This window comes from Erinaceus europaeus, chromosome 7, assembly GCF_950295315.1.
Source record: "Erinaceus europaeus chromosome 7, mEriEur2.1, whole genome shotgun sequence".
Classification (NCBI taxonomy): Eukaryota; Metazoa; Chordata; class Mammalia; order Eulipotyphla; family Erinaceidae; genus Erinaceus; species Erinaceus europaeus.
The window spans coordinates 14,106,598-14,124,867 of NC_080168.1; the positions used below are offsets into that span (position 1 = coordinate 14,106,598).

Here is an 18,270-nt window from a genome sequence, read left to right on the forward strand (position 1 = left end):
GAGGGAGGGAGGGAGGGAGGGAGAAAGAGATCTGTCTTCTTTTGCTCCTCACTGGTTTCTATCTCATAACTTCTTTAAGCATTGTATTTTTAAATCATTTTTATAGAGACAGAGAAAAGTTGAAAGGGAAAGGGGAGGGGTTGGGCAGCAGTGCATCTAGTTAAGTGCACACAATACCATATACAAGTACCCAGGTTCAATCTCCCAATCCTCACCTGCAGGGGGAAAGTTTCACAAGTGGTGAAGCAGTGCTACAGGCGTCTCTCTCCTCTCTCTTCCTTCTCCTTCTAAATTTCTCTCAGTTCTATCAAATAAATAGTAATGTTTTTGTTTTTTAAAAAAAAAGATGGAAGGGAGATAGATATAGATAGATAGATAGACAAACAGACAAGACAGACAGACAGGCCAGTAACACTGTCTCATTGCTTGTGAAGCTTGCCCCTGCAGGTGGGGACAAGGGCCTTGAACTTGGATCCTTGTATACTAATATGTGTGCTCTACCAGGTGTGCCACCATCTGACCCCTGAAGTAATGCTTTCTTAATGAAGTCACTGAAGACCATTGTAATAAATAAACCCCTTACTTCATAACATTTTCTTCCCTCCTCCCCCATGTCTATCCTCCCCTCCTCCCCTCCCGTCCCCTCCCCTCCCCTTTCCTTTTCTAGGGATTTATTTATTAACCTATAAAGACAGAACCAGAGCATCTCTCTGACCTACCAGAGCTGGGGATTCAACTCAGGACCCTGTTGGTGGAAGTCCAGCACTGTGTCTGCTGTGCCTTCCTTCTCAGGCTCTCATTTGACATCACACTGACCTTCACCTTTCCATATTTTCTGTGGCAGAGAGTGGGGGAGGGAGAGAGAGAAAGAGAGAGGGAGTAGGGGGTGCTGAGCATGCCCTCTGCCTCTTGCCTGCTGACCCTCACCCCATAACCTCTCCCCCACCCCATCCCCAGTGTTTGAGTTCATGCCTTACATGGGCATCACTCTGGTCACCATATTCACCATGCTGAGACTCGCCAATGAAGCCAAGATGCGCCAGGTCATCTGTGGGGGTACGTTTCCCACTCAGGCCTGCAGGTCTGGCCTGATCAAGGTGCTGGATGAGTGGGTGGGTGCTGAACAGGGTGGGCTGTTCATTGAGTCCCAAACCTCTTCTGTGTGGCCTCTGCTTGGCTCTGCAGGGATCAGGTGGCTGAACCACAGTGGGTGCTATGAAGAGGCTGGGGGCTCAGAGGGAGGAAGGAACCTTGTGACTCAGTTCAGCTTGGCTTGCAGTGAATCCATTCTGGAGAAGATCAGGGAAGGGAGACAGAATTCCCTCAGGGCTCCCCTTGCCCCGGGTCTGAAAGACAAGGTTTTGTGAATCAAAACTTCCTGACACAGGAGTCTGGGCAGTAGCTTGCCCAGTTGAGTGCATATGTAACCATGCACAAGGACCCAGGTTCAAGGTTCTGTTCCCCATCTGCAGGGGGGATGTCTCATAATTGGTGAAGCAGGTCTGCAGGTGTCTCTCTTTCTCTTTCCCTATTTATTTCCCCCTCAACTCTCAATTGCTCTCTGTTCTATGAAATCAAATCAAATCAAATCAAATCAAATCAAATCAAATCCAGGAGAGGTAGAAGGGGCCAAGCAGTAGGGCACCCAGTGAGCACACACGTCCATGTGCAAGGCCCTGAGCTCAAGCTCCCGCTCCCCACCTGCAGGGGGGATGCTCCATAAGCAGTGAAGGAGGTCTGCAGGTGTGTCTGTCTCTCTTTCTATCTCCTCCTCCTCCTCTCTCAACCTCTCTCTATCCTATCAAATAAAAATTAAGAAAGAAAAATGGCTGCCAGGAGCAGTGGGTTCACGGTGTAAGCACCAAATCCCAGCAATGGCCCTGGTGAAGAAAATGAAGTCCTTGACACGGAGGGGAGAATATAGAGCCAAACAGGGGTGCTGCTCCCTGCAGAGGAGTCCACCGCGGTCTCTGTGAGGTAGGGTCCCAGGTGCACCGTATGACTAAGCCCCCTTCAGAGAAGGCTGTCGTGCATCGGTGAGAACAGTCAGGGGTGGGTTCCAGGGTGAGGGCGCCTTTGGTTCATTTTTCTGACCAGAACCTCTCTCACTGGCTACTATCAGTACCAGGGATTGAACCTGGGACCTCTCTCCTGAATGTCCTGTACACTTCTGCTGCACTGTCTTCCAGGCCTGGGCTGAGGCCGGCAGGAGGACTGAGAGGGGGAGATGCCGAGAGGGATTGTCGAAGGCCTCACTGATCCACTGGCTGTTGGGCTGCTGAGGGCTGTGACCTGGGAACCTTTGTTCTGCCCCCTCCTGGGTTCACTGTCCCCTTGTCCCCCACACTGGCAGCCATGGAGACCTTCTGCGAGACAGTGCAGTTTTATCTGCGGCACCTGGACGACAGCGTGTACCCCGTGATGGCCGAGGACCAGTTCGCCTCCAAGCTCTTCCCCATGTACCGCCACTTCATCACCGTGTGGCTAAGGAGCCAGGACCTCGAGGTGAGGGGTAGCTTTCTGGGGGGCAGGGGGAAGTGGGCCAGAGTCCCCTCCCACCCCCAGGTCTTGTCTGCCCAACCTGGGAGCAGGGCTGGGAAGGCTGACACATCCCTGTATCCAGCCTCTCGTTCCTGGAACCCCAGAGAAGACTGTTTGAGGGCAGAGTGGGGAGCCTAAGGAGCCCCTGGCACCTTGGAACCCTAGAGGCCGGACTGGGGGAAAGGGCCACAGCCAGCAGGAGTTAAAGTCACCTGCACATGGACTGTCCCGACCTCCTGCCCTGGCACTATTCCACATGCTGTTGAGGAGAAGCTGAGGCACAGAAAGGTCCTCTCTCTCTTTTTAAAAAATATTTTTATTTTTTTGATAGGACAGAGAGAAATTGAGAGGAGGGGGGAAAGGAGCTAGAGAGGGAAACAGAAAGACACCTGCAGCCCTGCTTCACCTCCAGTGGACTTTCCCTTCTATAGGTGGGGACCAGGAGACTTGAACCTCAGTCATTATGCACTCAACCAGGTGCACCACCAGGCCTCTCAGAGGGGAGGGGCCTCTCCTTCTCCTCTCCTTTGGCTCAGACACCCACCTTATTCCAGGATGACCTCACCTTGAGATATTTATTTATTTGCTACCAGGGCTATCACTAGGGCTCAGTGTCTGCACAGTAAATCCACGGTTTCCAGCAATCATTCTTCCCTTCCCTCCCCTTCCCCAGCCTCTTTTTCTCTCCCCTTTCTTTTTATTTGATATTTGACAGAGAGAAATTGAGAGGGGGAGGGGAAGGTAAAGAGGGAAACAGAGAGACACCAGCAGACCTTCCTGGAGGCTCATGAAGCTTCTTCCCCCCTGCAGGTGGGAGCCAGGGGTTGTAACCTAGGTCTTTGCACACCTGTGTTCATGCAGATATGCCACAGCCATGATCTTCCTCTCCTTGAGATCTTTCTCCAACTCACTCAGCCAATCAAGTCACACCCTGGGCCTGGGAAATAGCTTACCTGGTAGACCAGACCCCATGCATGCAAACATGGTCTCTTCTGAGGGTCTAGAGGACCATCAGTTTTGGGGGAGAAATGTTCAGCCACCAGTTGAGCCTGTGAGATGGAGTTTTCATTGGAGGGGGATATGGTGTAGGGATCACTTGTGGCTGGTGAGCTGAGATCCCTTGCTGACAAAGGAAGCAGAGGCATTGGGGTGGGTGGGGGTGGGGCTTCAGCTCTGCTCGGAGCCCCTTGAGTTTTGTGGAGGGTCCCCATGCCTGGTTATGGCTGGGGGTGTCGAGTGACCCCGCCCCGTGGCAGGTGAAGCTGGGTGTCATCAAGGCGCTGAAGCCCATGCTGAGCCTCCTGCTGCCCAGCGACGACCTCCGGGTGCAGGTATACGACTACATCCCGCTGCTGCTGGCCCAGTACCAGGCTGGCCTGGAGGCCCTGTTCATCACACAGGTACAGGCGGGGCCCTGGCAGGGACCCCAGTACCTCCCCTTCCGGGCGCTGCAGCAGCACTGGAGCCCCCACTGTCCCTGTTGGTCCTGGGGGCTGGGGAGGAGGTGCGGTGCAGGGCCTAGGGTCCCAGGGAGGGTCTGCATGGTGACCCCCAGTGCTGGAAGGGGACCTTTTCTCTGTCTTTCTTTTTTATTTATATTTTATTTTATTATTCCCTTTTGTTGCCCTTGTTTTATTATTGTCGTTACTGATGTCATTGTTGTTGGATAAGACAGAGAGAAATTGAGAGAGGAGGGGAAGACAGAGAGGGGGAGAGAAAGACACCTGCAGACCTGCTTCACCACTTGTGAAGCGACCCTCCTGCAGGTGGGGAGCCAGGGCTTGAACCAGAATTTCTCTTTCTTTCTCTCTCTCTCTTTCTCTCCCTCTCTCTTTCATTTGATAGAGCAGAGAGAAGTTGAGAGGGGATGAAGAGATAGAGAGGAGAGAGAGGAGTAGTTAAGCACACCACACATAGTACGAAGTGCAAGGACTGGCACAAGGATCCGGGCTTGAGTCCCCGACTCCCTGCCCGCATGGGGTCGCTTCACAAGTGGTGAAGCAGGTCTGCAGGTGTCTTTCTTCCCCCTCTCTCTATCTTCCCCTTCCCTCTAAATTTTTCTCTGTCCTAGCCAATAAAATGGAAAAAAAAAATCTCCTCCAGGAGTAGTGGATTTGTAGTGTAGGCTCTGAGTCCCAGTGATAACCCTGGAGGCAAAAAACAAAACAAAACAAAACAAAACAAACCTCTAAAACAAAAAAATAAAGAGAGACATGCAAAACTGCTTCATCTCTCTCTAAAAAAAATTAATATCTTTATTTATTTACTTATTGGATAGAGACAAATAAATGTAGAGGGAAGGGGGAGATAGAAAGGAAGAGAGGCAGACACCTGCAGCTCTGCTTCACCACTCACAAGGCTTTCCCCATTCATTTGGGGACTGGGAACTCAAACCCAGATCCTTGTTAACTGTAGCATGTGCACTCCACCAGGTGCGCCACCAACAACCCCCCCTCCCAAAGCTTCCTCCTGCAGGTGGGGAGTGGGGCATCAAACTAGGGTTCTTATGCCTGGTAATACATGAGCTCAACCAGGTCCAACACCTCCCAGCTCCCCCCCATCAATTGTTTATTTATTTTACTGCTAGGATATTCACTGGGGCTTCAAGCCTGCTTGATTCCACTACTCCTGGTGATTCATTTATTTGGCAGGTGAAGGACAGAGAGGGAAAGAGAGATAGAGAAAAAGAGAGACACCACAGCACAACCCCCACCACCAGTGAAGCTTCTTCTGTGTATGTGCTTCAACTTAGCCAGGGTTTGGGGTCAGGGGAGCTTGAGCCCAGGTTCTTGTGTTTATTAAAGGGTGCTGGGTGAGTTGTCTCCTGCCCCATGTAGGGATTGAAAAAAAGAAGAAAGGTTTATTTTATTTTCTACATATAAGAGAGTATGTTTGCTTCATGTTGGTGCATGTAGCACTAGGAATTGAACCAGGAGCCTCAGGCATGGAAGTCTGTTGCTCTAACTGCTGAGCTACTTCCACAGCCATGTTCCTTGTAAGGCTTGGAGGAAATAAACAGCTGCCCTTCTAGATGGAAGATTCACGAGGCCCAAGTGGCTTGGAGGCCATGGTCTTAGATTCAGTTTCCTAACCATTGTAATAAGGAAACAGCAAAGTGGGGGCTTAAAATGAGAGCTGTTTATCCTCTCCTGGTTCAGGGGCCCAGTATTCAAAGTCAAGGCACCGCAGAGCTGTGCTCTCTCTAGAGGCCTTGAACCCTTTCTGGTCTCACCTAGCTCTTTATTTTGTTTTAAAAATATATTTTGTACTGCCAGCCACAGTTATCACTGGGGCTTGATGCCCACTGCTCTGGGTGGTCATTTTCTTTTCTTTTTTTCTTTTTTGGATAGAGACAGAGGAAAGAGGGAGAGAGCAAGAGAAAGAGAGAGAGAGAGAGAGAGAGAGAGAGTGTGGAGGGGTGGGGGAGAGAAAGAGATACGCCTGAAGCACTGCTTTAGCATTCGTGGTTTTCTCCCTGAAGGTAGGGAAATGGGGGCTTGAACCTGGGTCTTTGCACATGGTGACATGTGTGCTGTACTGACTGCATCACCAAGAGGCCCCTTGTGCACCCCCCCCAGTTTGTAACTGTGTCCCCCAAGCTTCACCCCACTCTTCCCAAGGCCTCCTGCTCTGTCTCTTTGCCTTCTCCCTTCTCAGAGACCCCAGCTGCTGGACACAGTGTCCACCCAGCCCGGCCTGACCTCACCTTCAGCTCTTTTACTCCTGCTTCACAAACTGGGTCCCATTCTGGGCTGGGACATAGTTTACCTGGTAGAACATGTGTCTTCTACTCTGATCAGATCCCATTCTGAAGACCTGGGTGGACCTGAGGTTTGCGGGGGGACCTTTCAGCCAACATTTGAGCATGTGAGGTGGAGCGCCTGTGGGGTTCTCACTAAAGAGGTGACATGGGCTGGTGGCTGTAGCAGAGGGAGGGGTACTTCACCCGCAGATGAGGGGTGGCTCAAGCTTCACACGCATAGAAATCACAGGGCAGGTGGGACGTGTGGGGTGGGACGCAGACGTGGGTTCTGCTAGAACCCAGAAGCTGCTTTCATGCCCAGCTCCGAGGATGCTGAAGGCACAGTGCTCAGACTTCAGGGGTAGCCACACTCGGTGAAGCATGGACTTTACCAGGTGAGCAGGTTCCTGCAGGTGCATTTCCAGAATCTCTATTTACTTGTTTGTTTTTATAGGTAGAAACAGAGAAGTCACACACACACACACACACACACACAGAGGGAGATAGAGAGAGACAGAGATAGAGAGAGATATCACAGCACCAAAGCTTCTATCAGTGCAGTGGGGGCTGGGCTCAAACCTGGGTAGCACACATGGCAAAAGCAGCACACCGGACAAATGAGCTATTTCACCTACCAGAAAAGAAGAGAGGAGAAAGGAGAGAGGGCCAGAGCCCTGCTCAGCTCTAACAGAGGATGTTTCAGGGGGTTGAATCTGCAGGGCCTGGGGCCTCAGGCATTCAGACGTGTGCTCTGACGCCCAGCTCTCTCCCCCTTGGAGGGGGCGTGGTCCCTCCTCCTGGCTGCAGATCTTGAGGCAGATCTTGGAAGTGTCAGTGGCCACCGAGACGCCCATACCCGCCATGCAGCTGCACACCATTTTCACCGAGCTGCACGTCCAGGTGGGGAGGCTGGGGGAGTGGCATAGTCAGCCTGGAACAATGGGCGGGCTCCGGGTGCTGGGGTCCCCTGTCCCATTCACATTCTTCTGTGCCCCTGGGTGCAGGGTGCCTTCCCCCATAGTCAGGCCAAGACCCCCACCCCACCCCCAGGTGTGTGCCAGGACCCCTGCTCAGCAGCAGCACAGCGGCCAGAACCTCACAGAGATCGTGCACTGCTTCATCGCCTTGGGTGAGGCTGTGGAAGGGCGCCCTTGGGTGCTGGGTCCCCCGTGCCTCCTGGAGTAGGCTCCCGCCCAGTGAGGCTGACTCCAGGCCCCCCAACCCCCACAGCCCGCTGCTACCCCAAGGAGCTGATGAAGTTTTTCCACAGCCAGATGGAGCTGAGCAACGAGGCCACCCGGGTGGGAACCCTGACCCTGATTAGGGCAGTGGTGAGCGCAGGTGTGTGGGCGGAGCTCCGTGTGGGCGGGGCTGAAGGGACTCAGACCCCGGGAGGCTGGGTGGGTTCCCACCATGTCCTGTTTCATAAGTCTCCCCGTGCCTTGCTGTTTTCCAAACTTGAACCCGCCTGCCCTGTCACCGTCCCCCATCCACACCCCCACCCAATCTTCCCTCACCTGAAACCCTGAGTCTTAGCTGCCAGGGCAGTCTGGATTTCAAGCTGGGGGCCTGAACCCCATAAGGAAGCCCAAGGTCTGGGCTGTAGCTAGTGCACGCAGCAGAGCGCACCTTAGAGAGGGATTTGAACCCGCATTGCCTGGCCCCAGAGCACGCAGCATGCCCTGGGGAGAGCTCCTGGGGGCGGACTGCAGGAGGACGCCCCTGGGCTCAGAAAAGACAGACCAGCAGAGGCTAGGGGGTGGGGGGGTGCTGAGTGGGGTTGCTGGGCATTGAAGGGCAAGGGGCGGTGTTACGGAGAAGTGTCCCCGAGCTGTGAAGAGTCTCAAAGGGTGCCCGTGGAAGCTGGCAGCTGCCCCAGACATCTGGCTCCCCCTCCAGCCCAGTCCAGCCCAGCCCACCCGCTGCCCAGGGAGTCTCCCTCCCTCCCACACAGCTCCCAAGCCTTCACCCCGAGACCAGAGACCCTCCAGGCTGAATTTCCTCGCTTAGAGCCCAAGATGAATGGCCGCACCGTGTACCTGGCCATCCGAGTGGTGAAGAGCACAATCTCAGACACCCGGTCCAAGGTAGCGGGGGAGGGGCCGGAAGGGGCGGAGTAGAGAGCTGCCAGGGAAACGGGGTGACTCCCCCCCCCCCATCTCATTCATCCCTCCCTTCCTCTCCTTGGAGGCCCCAGCTGGACCACCTCCTCAAGCCAGGTCCTTGGTTGGAAAACTGAACTTTGGATCTAGAGATAGTTCAGTGGTTAAAGCACATTCTTTACTAAGAGCAAGGCCCTGGATTCTATCCCTGGCAGCACGTGGGGGCAGCATGGACGGCTCTGGGGAGGCTCTGTGGGTGGTGGAGTGCTGGTGGTCTTTTTCTCTCTGTCACTCCTTTCTCTAAAATAAAGAATGAACGAAGTCAGGCTGGTGCGACTGCTCACTGGTAAGGCACCTGCTTTGTCGAAAGCACAGCCAAGGTTTGAACCCCCAGGTGCCACATGCTAAATGCCTTGGCTCTGGGGGAGGCACTGATTTCTCTCCCTCGGTCTATGGCCTCGGCAGTCTGTCTATCTCTGTAGGAAAAAGTCACATGCACAATTTGCATGTGTAAAGTCCTAACAAGATAAAACAAAGAAAAAGAAAGGATGAAAAAGACAAAAGGAAGAAAAACAAGAAAGAAAAGAAGAGAAAAGAAAAGGAGAAAGAAAATTGAGGTTCTGTCTCTAGCACCGCCAGTAGTCAGAGCTGAATGGTGTTTTGGAACAATTAGTAAATAAATAAATAGGGGGCCGAGTGGTGGCACATCTAGTTGAGTGCACATGTCATAGTGTGCGAGGACCAGGGTTCAAGCCCCCAGTGCCCACCCGCAGGGGGACAGCTGCAAGTGTCTCTCTGTCTCTCTCCCTATCACCCCTTCCTCTCAATTTCTGACCATCTCTATCCAATAAATAAATAAAAATAATAAAATTAAAAACAAGTAAATAAATTAATAAATGAAGCAAGTTCTCTTGCCACAGGTGAAAATATAAAATTTCATCACTCCAGACTGACTTTTTTCTAGAGAGATAAACAGACTGATAAGGACAGAGAAAGAGGGAGAGAAACTACTGTGCTTGCCCCAGCCCCCAACCTGACCCTCCCCTGTCCCAGTCTGCCCCCTCCCCTGTCTCAGCTTGCCCCCTCCTCTGTCCCAGTCTGATCCCTCCCCTGTCCCAGTCTGCCCCCTCCCCTGTCCCAGCCTGCCCCCTCCCCTGTCCCAGCCTGTCCCCTCCCCTGTCCCAGCCTGCCCCTCCCCTGTCCCAGTCTGCCCCCTCCCCTGTCTCAGCTTGCCCCCTCCTCTGTCCCAGTCTGCTCCCTCCCCTGTCCCAGTCTGCCCCCTCCCCTGTCCCAGCCTGCCCCCTCCCCTGTCCCAGTCTGCCCCCTCCCCTGTCCCAGTCTGCCCCTCCCCTGTCCCCTGTCCCCAGGTGAGGATGGCCATTCTCCGCATCATCGGCCAGCTGGCTCTGTGTGGCTTCCAGGACCGGATCAGGGGCTGGGGCCTTAAGTACCTGTCTGTGCAGTTGACCCTGTCCACTTACAAGCTGGTGAGTGACCCGGCTCACAGAGGACACAGTAGCCGGATCCAGAGCTGCTGGGAAGGCAAGCTGCTATTGAGGAGACCCCAGTTGGGGGTGCTGGGTTCTGTCTTGCAGGCAAATCGCCGGGACCACTTCTACCAGAGGGACTTGGAGGAAAAGATGGTCCACAAGGTCACCATGGACACTGTGAAGATCATCACGTCCTCTGTCAGCAGGATGACCAGCGTGAGTGAGCACCTGCCTGCCCTCTGGGCTCAAGATCATGTTCATCCATGTACAGACACCCAGCTGAAATGGGTCCCTAGGTCCCAGGAGCTAGTTTTTCCTATTTCTTTATTTCCTTATTATTATTATTACTGTTATGTTTGTTTTCACCAGAGTCTTGCTCACTCTGGCTTACGGTGGTGCAGGGGATCGAACCTGGGACCTCAGAGCCTCAGGCATGCAAGTTTTTTTGCATAACCACTATTTTCTCTCTCTTTTATTTCATAGGACAGAGAGAACTTGAGAGGTAAAGAGGAGAGAGAGAGAGGGAGAGAGACAGAGACACTTGCAGCCCTGCTTCACCACTCATAAAGTTTCCCCCCTGCAGGTGGGGACTGCATTCTTGCACATGGTAATGTGCAGTAAACATGCCATATATATGTTTTAGACAGAGACTAGAGCACCACTCAGCTCTGACCTGTGCAGTGCCCAGGTTTGAACCTGGGACTTCAAGCAGCAGGCCCTCTGAGCAGCTGAGCTGTTGAGCCACCCCCCAAACCCCCCATCTCCCCAGGATTTCTGGGTGAGGCTCCTGGGATACATTATGGAGACGGACTACAGGGAGGCCCTGACCCCCATCTGCATCAGCCTCACCAACCTGGCACAGCGACAGAGCAAGGACGGGGAAGACCAGGCCGCCAACACCAGCAGCCTCGGTGGGGCGGGGCACCCCACATCAGCCGGCATGGGAGGGAGGCGGGGGCTCCACCTCCCTTTCTCCCATGGCACCTCCTGAAGTCAAATCCCAGCCCAGGCGCTAATTTTCGCTGGAGCTCAGGATGTACGTCCAGATCCTGCCCATCTGGCAAGGGGGGGCTCACTCCTCAAACTCACCACTTATGCCCAATTCCTGCCTTCTCCCTCAGCCCACACCCCTCCACCCTAGCCCCACTCTGTGGAGGTCCCAGCCCAGCCAACTGGAGGAAACAGGGATGCCCCATTCCAATTCCCTCCTTACCCACTCTCCAACCCCGCAAGCATTAATTTTTTTCCACCAGGGTTATTGTTGGGGCTCAGGACCTGCATAGCTAATCCACTGCTCCCAGAGGCCATCCCCCCTTTTTTTCTTCTTTTTATCCACTGCACCACCTCCTGGACCACTCTTCTTTTTCTTTATTTGATAGAGACAGAAAGAAATTGAGAGGGAAATGGGAGTTAGAGAAGGAAAGAGTCAGAGAGACACCAGTAGCCCTGCTTCACTGCTCATGAAGCTTTCCCCCTGCAGCTGGGGAGCAGGGGCTGGAACCTGGGTCCTCACACATGGGAAAATGAATGCCACTGACCAGGCCCCAGCTTCATCACTTTTAACGGCTGATATCTAAGTACTACAGCTTCCTTAGCTACTCACCTGTCTTAACACAAGTGAGGTTCACAGTAGGAGGTCCTGATGTCCACTACAAAGTGGCCATGCCCTGCAAACCACCCAAGGGAAAACCACCCATCTCTCCCAGGGAGAGGTCAATTAAAACAGTGTTCTTGGGGCCAAGAGACAGCTCACCTGGTAGAGTACATGCCTTACCATATGAGAGATCTAGGGTGTACACCCCAGCACCACATGGGAGCACCTCTGGCGTCAGAGGAATGTTTGGAAGCCCTCTCTTTCTGAGATGTCTCCGAAGCATGTTGTGGACCAGGAGGGCAGCCTCACTGAAGGTCACTGCTTCTGTCCCCAGTACACCTGCCGGCTCCACAGAAGCTGCTGGCACGTCTGCTAGTGAGTAATAGCCGACCCCTCTGCTGAGCTTCTACCTGTCCCCAAGCCTTCCTGACTCCTTGTTAATGAATAAGAGTGTCCAGTGGATGATCTAGGTAGTGGGTACCCCGACCGGAGGCAGGGCCTCCCTGTACTCTGCACCCCCAGGTGCTGATGTCGTCCCCCTACAAGGGGGAGGGCCGAGGGATCGCCATGCTGAACCTCCTGTGGACCCTGAGACAGAACATCGTACCCTCCATGGCTGAGATGTGGGAGATTGAGATCCCACAACTCGTGCAGTACCTGGAAGGTAAGGTGCTGGGGTCTCCAACCCAGAGACCTGGCATGTGTGGGTGGGTGCTGGGGTGCTGGGGGGCTGATTATATGGTGGGAGCACCACGTGCTGGCCGCAGGGAGGAGCCTGGCCCCAGGGGAGGCGCAGTGTGTCGTGAGCCCTCCAGAGGGTCCCCATGAGAGAGCAATGGTGTGGTCCTTCCTTCTGCAGAACACACCGAGTTTACTTGGAACCAGAAGACCTGGGAGGACAAACTGATTGAGGTGAAGAGGGGATCCAGCCTGCTGAGGCCAGGGTGGCAAGAAAAGAGGGGAGGCAGGGAGTGGCCTTGGGGGGGGGGTGAGGACTGGCACATAGAAATCTTAGGAGCTCCTGATGGATATGCTTTCATTCCGCTGGACAAGAACTGGGCAGATGCATCTTACAAATACATCTTATAGCAGGTGTGTTTTTTATAGCAGACCTAGCTCCCAGGTGTACCTCACAGTAGAGGCATGATGCAGTTGCTGTGTCTAACAGATGTATTCTGTAGCAGATTATCTGTAACAGATGTGTTTTAACAGCAGATACATCAATACCTTACAGCAGATGTATCTTGTATCTTTCAGACATATTTTACAGCAGATGTATCTTACAGTGAATATACCTTACAGAAGACATATCTTGTATTATATAGACATATCTTAAAGCAGGTGTATCTCACAGTAAATGTGTCTTAACACCTGATATATCTTGCAGACATATCTTACAACAGACCTAATAGCAGGTTCATTTTATAGCAGGCATATCTTGCAGGTGTGTCTTATAACAGGGAAAACAGAGTCTTCCACGCTGGGCATTCCAGTGTCCTAGAAAGAAGCCCAGAGTGACATCCTTCCCAATTGTTCTCAGATCTGTAGAATGCAAGCATCCTACTAGGGTTCTATGGGCCGAGTCCCCCTAAAGATCAGAGAAGGAGACCAGGAAGGGTGGGTTATAATTCAAGACCTTGCAGTCCTCCCAGAGCCCCCATGAGAACAGGGCTGGGGACCTGGGCACTGTCCACTGACATCTTGTACCTCTTCCAGTTTCTGAGAATCTCCATCAAGAAGACTCAGGGCTCCAACTGGAGCCTGCGTCTGAGCAAGGAGTTGAGCAGCCAGATGGAGACCTTTGACAGTCCCTCTTTGGAGAAGGTTGGTCCCCATCAGCAAGAGAATTAAGACGAGGAGGGGAGCCCAGGGGGAGTAGCCCAGAGAGGGTCATGCTGTATGAGACCAGCTGTACCTGTGCTTATATCCAGGCTCCCAGGAGGAGCGGTGGGTGGTCGTTGACAGTGGACCTTTGTTTTATGTAGTCCCATTGGTTTATTTTTGTTTTAGTCTTCTTTGTAATTGGATTCATTTCATTGAAGATGTCTTTTAAATTTATATGGATAAGAGTTCTGCCATTTTCCTCTAGGTATCTGGTAGTTTCTGGTCGACTGTCCAAGTCCTTAATTTGCTTGGACCTTCATTTTATTTTACTTTGTCATGCTTTAAAAACTTGGAAGCTATCGGAGTCTCTCCTCAGGCCACCACCTTCTCCATCCCTTCTCAAATCACTCTTCACCCAGAGAACTATCCACTTATACCTATAATCAACTCTGACTTGATGTTTGTGTATGGTGTGAGGAAGGGATACAGCTTTGATCTTTTGGAAGAAAAAATATCCCAGCTTTTTTAGAACTTTCACCCCCTCCACACACACAGAATTGTCCTGGTACCATTTGTTAAGCATCAGCTGACAGTCAGTGAGGTTTAAAGCTGGAGACTCAGTTCTTTTTCATCCTCATGCTGGTGCTACACTTCTTGAAATTGGAAAGTTTGCATCTTTCAACTCATAGCAGAGTCCATCTGGCCAAAGCTACCCCTATGGGTCTTGCTGAACTACTGAAGACTAAAAGGGGTCCCTGGGTTCTAGTTCTGCCATGAAGGAGACTAGAGCAGGACATGAAAAGCTGGACTTTGGGTGTGGACTGTTGAATGCTGTTACTTAAAGCTAACTCATGCAGCTACCAGTCCACGATCACATGTGTATATTTGATCTTGAAAAGCTCTTTTAAAAACTCTAGATATTGTTGAAAGAAACCAGAAAAGATCTCACTCAGCCAAAGACATCCTATGTTCATGAACAATCTAGTTACAATGACAATATGTCTCAAATTTATTTACCAATCCAATGTAGGTAACGCTAATAATTCCAATCATCAATCTCATCTGACTTTTTCTTGGAGGGAGTTGGGGATGATGTTGACAAGTCTATGTTAAAATTCTCTTTTTAAAAATATTTTATTCAATGTCTGGGGAGGTGATGCAGTGGATAAGGCATTGGACTCTCAAGCATGAGATCCTGAGTTCAATCCCTGGCAGCCCATGTAACAGCGTGATGTCTGGTTCTTTCTCTCTCTCTCTCTCTCCTATCTTTCTCATGAGTAAATAAATTCTTTAAAAAATATTTTATTCAAAACATTAATTTCCCAATAAATAAATTTAAAAAATAATTTATTCAGTTCAGTAAAAATGTATAAATATACAAGGAAAGACAGAGAAAAAGATCGGAGCACTGTTCTTCTCTGGCTAATTGTGGTGCTGGAGATTGAACCTGGGACCTGGGAGCTTCAGGTATGAATATTGTTTTTGCATAACCACTATGCTGTCTCCCCAAATCAATCCAAAAATTTTATGGTAACCTGAGTGGTCCAGAAAAGCCAATATGTGACCGAACAACAAGTTATAGGTAGATAGTGTCTGTTTTCTCCAAAAATTAATGTGCAAAAGTACTCTTTCCTTTATATAAATAAAAGATAAATACAATATTTGCAAAGTGATCCTTTTCAAAGTAGAAGCACCACATAAACTATATGTCCAAAATAAAATGTTGATTAGATGAACTATGTGGAACCAAGATGAAGAACACAAAAATCATAAGAGAAGCAGAGACACTGCAAGGCATGATCTCTTGTCCTTGGAGAGTAAGTCTCAGCATTGTAAAGGATCCCACTTTGAGGCTGAGTGATAGCGCACATGGTTGAGCACACACACCACAATGCGCAAGGATCCAGTCATGGCCTCGGTTCCCACCTGCAGAGAGAGGCTTCACAAGCAATGAAGCTGTCTCACAGTACTCCCACCTCTATCTTCCCCCCCCCTCAATTTCTTTGTCTCTATCCAAAGTAAAATTTTTTTTTTTTAAATTTTTTTAAAAGCCCATTTTTTTCATTAATCCTTTCTTAAATAAAAAAATTTTAAAAAATGCCCATTTTTGCAAATCTTCTTTTTCAATATCTAGAAAGAGTTTCCATAGAATTTGAAGTGATTACTTCTAAGTTCATCTGAATGAGAACATGTAATGGGATGGCTGGGGACCAGGCAGTGGTGCACCCAGTCAAGTGCACATAGTACTGACAGCAGGACCAGTGCAAGGATCTGGGTTTGAGCTCCTGGCTCCCCACCTGCAGGGGGGACGCATCACAGGTGGTGAAGGAGGTCTGCAGGTGTCTTTCTTTCTCCCTCTATACCTCCCCCTCCTCTCTCAATTTCTCTCTGTCCTGTCCAATAAAAATGGCCACCAAGAGCAGTGGATTTGTAGTGCTGGCACTAAACCCCAGGAATAACCCTGGAGGCAAAATAAATAAAGGAATGGCAAAGACCATACTGAAAATGAAGCATGTTAAGGAGGGAATTGCTCTTCCAAAAAGATCACAGTTTTAAATGAGTAAAATAATGGGAAATCCAGAAGATCATATACTGTTGGGTATCTTTACAACCTTAGCATTGGCCTCCATATTGTTTCATGAGAAGAAAACAGCAAAGGCAAAGCAAAAGAAACTTTGCTAAGATGCCAGTTTATGGGGCAACCGACTAAGATAACTACGACTTAAATGAAGAGAGAAATGTGATATTAGGGGAAGCAAATGGCACAGGGCAGCTGAAGCTTCTTTCCTACAGCCACTCCTATCTGGTGGCTGGAGGCTTGAACCCATGTCCTTCCGCAAGGTAGCGTGTGTGCTTTCCCAGATGAACCACCTCCTGATTCCCCTAATTTTTTTTTTTTGCCTCTAAGATTATTGCTGGGGTACGGTGCCTGCACCATGAATCCGCTGCTCCTAGAGGCTATTTTTTCACCTTTCATTGGCCTTTTATTTAAAAATAGTTGTTGTGGTTATTATTATTGTTGTTACTGATGCTGTTGCTGTTGGATAGGACAGAGAGAAATGGAGAAAGGAGGGGAAGACAGAGAGGGGGAGAGAAAGACACCTGAAGACCTGCTTCACCGCCTGTGAAGCCACCCCCTGCAGGTGGGGATCTGGGGGCTCAAACTAAAATGCTTAAGCCGGTCCTTGTACTTTGCTCCATGTGTGCTTAACCCACTGTGCTACCGCCCAACTCCCAAAATGTCAATTTTTTAAAGATGTATTCTTTAGCTAGAGCAGAAGGGAGAGAGAGTCAGAGCACCTCTCTCATCGGCAAATGCAGGGCTGGGAATCAGACTTGGGACATCGTGCATAGAGGTCTGATGCTCTACCCAGTGAACTACCTCCAGGACCTTTACCTTAAAGTGTGCAGGGTGCATAGACACGTGCACTTTTGTTTGTTGTGGATCTGGAAGAGCAGCTTGTGAATGCCGCTCCCCACTTCCCCACCAGGGAGGCCCCCCCTGGAGGGGCCAGCAAGGAGGCCTGAAGCCCCTCCATCCCTCTGCCTCTCCAGGGCTTTCTGTACCGTGCCTTGGGCTTCACGCTGGCCATGGGCCTGGATGCTGACAAGGTGGAGGTGCTGCTGCTGGAGCTCTTGTACAAGACGGACTACAGCAATGACTTTGACCAGGAGGTGAGGCGCCTGCAGCCTGTCTGCCAGGACCGTCACTGGCTCTGGACTTGTGTGTGCATACCTGTGAACATGTGAATGCTTCTCTGTGTACAATGCACACACATGTGTTCATGTATGCTCATGTGCATATATGTTTGTGTGTGTTAACTCACATGTGGATTTGTGCGATGCATGCGTGTTTGTGTGTGAGTGCACATGTGTGCCTGTATGTGTGTTTGTGTGTGCACCCTGTGAATGCACATTGCATGGCTGAGTGTGCCAGGTGCATGCATATGTGTGTGACTATAAATGTACCATGTCTGGCTGCACACGTGCGTGCTAGTGTGCTGTGTGTGTGTGTGTCTGCAAGCATGCACACTTTAGTATAAATGTGTGCTCCGGTGCCTGTGCATCTGCATGTGCGTTGTGTGCACATGTCTGGGGTTCCTCTGCTACCCTCTCCTGTCTCCTCACCCCCGCCTCCACAGGGTGTGATCCTGTGTTTTGGTCTGTGTGCCCGGGGCCAAGTGAAAACGGTGCTGAGTGTGCTGCAGGAGTTTGAGGAGCGGATCCAGGAGTCGGAGCAATCCTGGCAGATCGGCGCTTGGCGGGTGAGGAAGGGTCTGCCCCACAGCGGGGTCTCCTGGGGCCTCTTAACACAAGATCAAGGCTCTTGGAGATCCCCCCCTTCCAACTTCCCACCCCCAAAAGACACATCTGGAGACCTTCAGCAGCTGGCACATAGCAGATGCTGGATAAAGTTGTGTTGGATGAATGAATGAATGAATGAATGAATGAATGAATGAATGAATGAGCATTTCAAGGCATCCAGAAAGCACTCACTCCAGTTGAAGTTCCTAAAGGGACTCCTCTGACAATGTGACCAGAGCCTGTCCGCCAGCATTTGGGGTCATCCCTGCTCCTGCTCTAAGGGAAAGTTCACCAGACTGACACCCGCACCCTTTGCCCCATCCAGTGACTCTCTTCTGATTGACCCCACAGAAGGACCATCCCTGGAGGCGGGAGTCTGTGAAGAGCGCCCTCATGATGGTGTACAGCTGCGTGGCCTTTTATTGCCACCCACAGATTCTCCTCACGCATGTGGAGAGCCCCATCATGGCCAAGATCCTCCACCACTACTCCAGCAGCTGCCAGGTAAGCCTGCCTGGACCCACCACCCACACTCAGTGCTGCGGTGCTGCCATCCTTGACTGGTGTGACTGCCCAAGGCCAGTGCCCTCACCATGCCCACCTGTAGCTGGATGCCCAAGGTTCCCCAGCACCACCCTCTGGAAACCACCACTCCCACACAGAAAATATCCA

General features: G+C 51.2%; 2 protein-coding genes across 3 annotated transcripts in view; one reads left to right on the top strand and one right to left on the bottom strand.

Annotated features, from left to right (window-relative positions):
- The window catches only part of HJURP (Holliday junction recognition protein), a 105,828-nt gene that overhangs the window by 43,539 nt on the left and 44,019 nt on the right, over positions 1 to 18,270 (bottom strand). The gene's annotated exons all lie outside the window — the stretch shown is intronic.
- Positions 1 to 18,270, top strand: part of MROH2A (maestro heat like repeat family member 2A) — a 61,391-nt gene that overhangs the window by 10,070 nt on the left and 33,051 nt on the right. Inside the window, exons 6-22 of one of the 2 annotated variants that reach the window (XM_007520514.2) lie at positions 958 to 1,056; positions 2,354 to 2,505; positions 3,798 to 3,941; positions 7,091 to 7,183; positions 7,334 to 7,412; positions 7,514 to 7,624; positions 8,294 to 8,370; positions 9,753 to 9,872; positions 9,981 to 10,091; positions 10,645 to 10,786; positions 11,804 to 11,844; positions 11,992 to 12,133; positions 12,329 to 12,381; positions 13,186 to 13,293; positions 16,849 to 16,968; positions 17,436 to 17,558; positions 17,950 to 18,102. In XM_007520514.2, coding sequence (XP_007520576.1) covers positions 958 to 1,056; positions 2,354 to 2,505; positions 3,798 to 3,941; positions 7,091 to 7,183; positions 7,334 to 7,412; positions 7,514 to 7,624; positions 8,294 to 8,370; positions 9,753 to 9,872; positions 9,981 to 10,091; positions 10,645 to 10,786; positions 11,804 to 11,844; positions 11,992 to 12,133; positions 12,329 to 12,381; positions 13,186 to 13,293; positions 16,849 to 16,968; positions 17,436 to 17,558; positions 17,950 to 18,102 — 1,868 coding nt within the window. The remainder of the gene's footprint in view (positions 1 to 957; positions 1,057 to 2,353; positions 2,506 to 3,797; positions 3,942 to 7,090; positions 7,184 to 7,333; positions 7,413 to 7,513; positions 7,625 to 8,293; positions 8,371 to 9,752; positions 9,873 to 9,980; positions 10,092 to 10,644; positions 10,787 to 11,803; positions 11,845 to 11,991; positions 12,134 to 12,328; positions 12,382 to 13,185; positions 13,294 to 16,848; positions 16,969 to 17,435; positions 17,559 to 17,949; positions 18,103 to 18,270) is intronic. The other variant, XM_060193823.1, reaches the window with a different exon arrangement.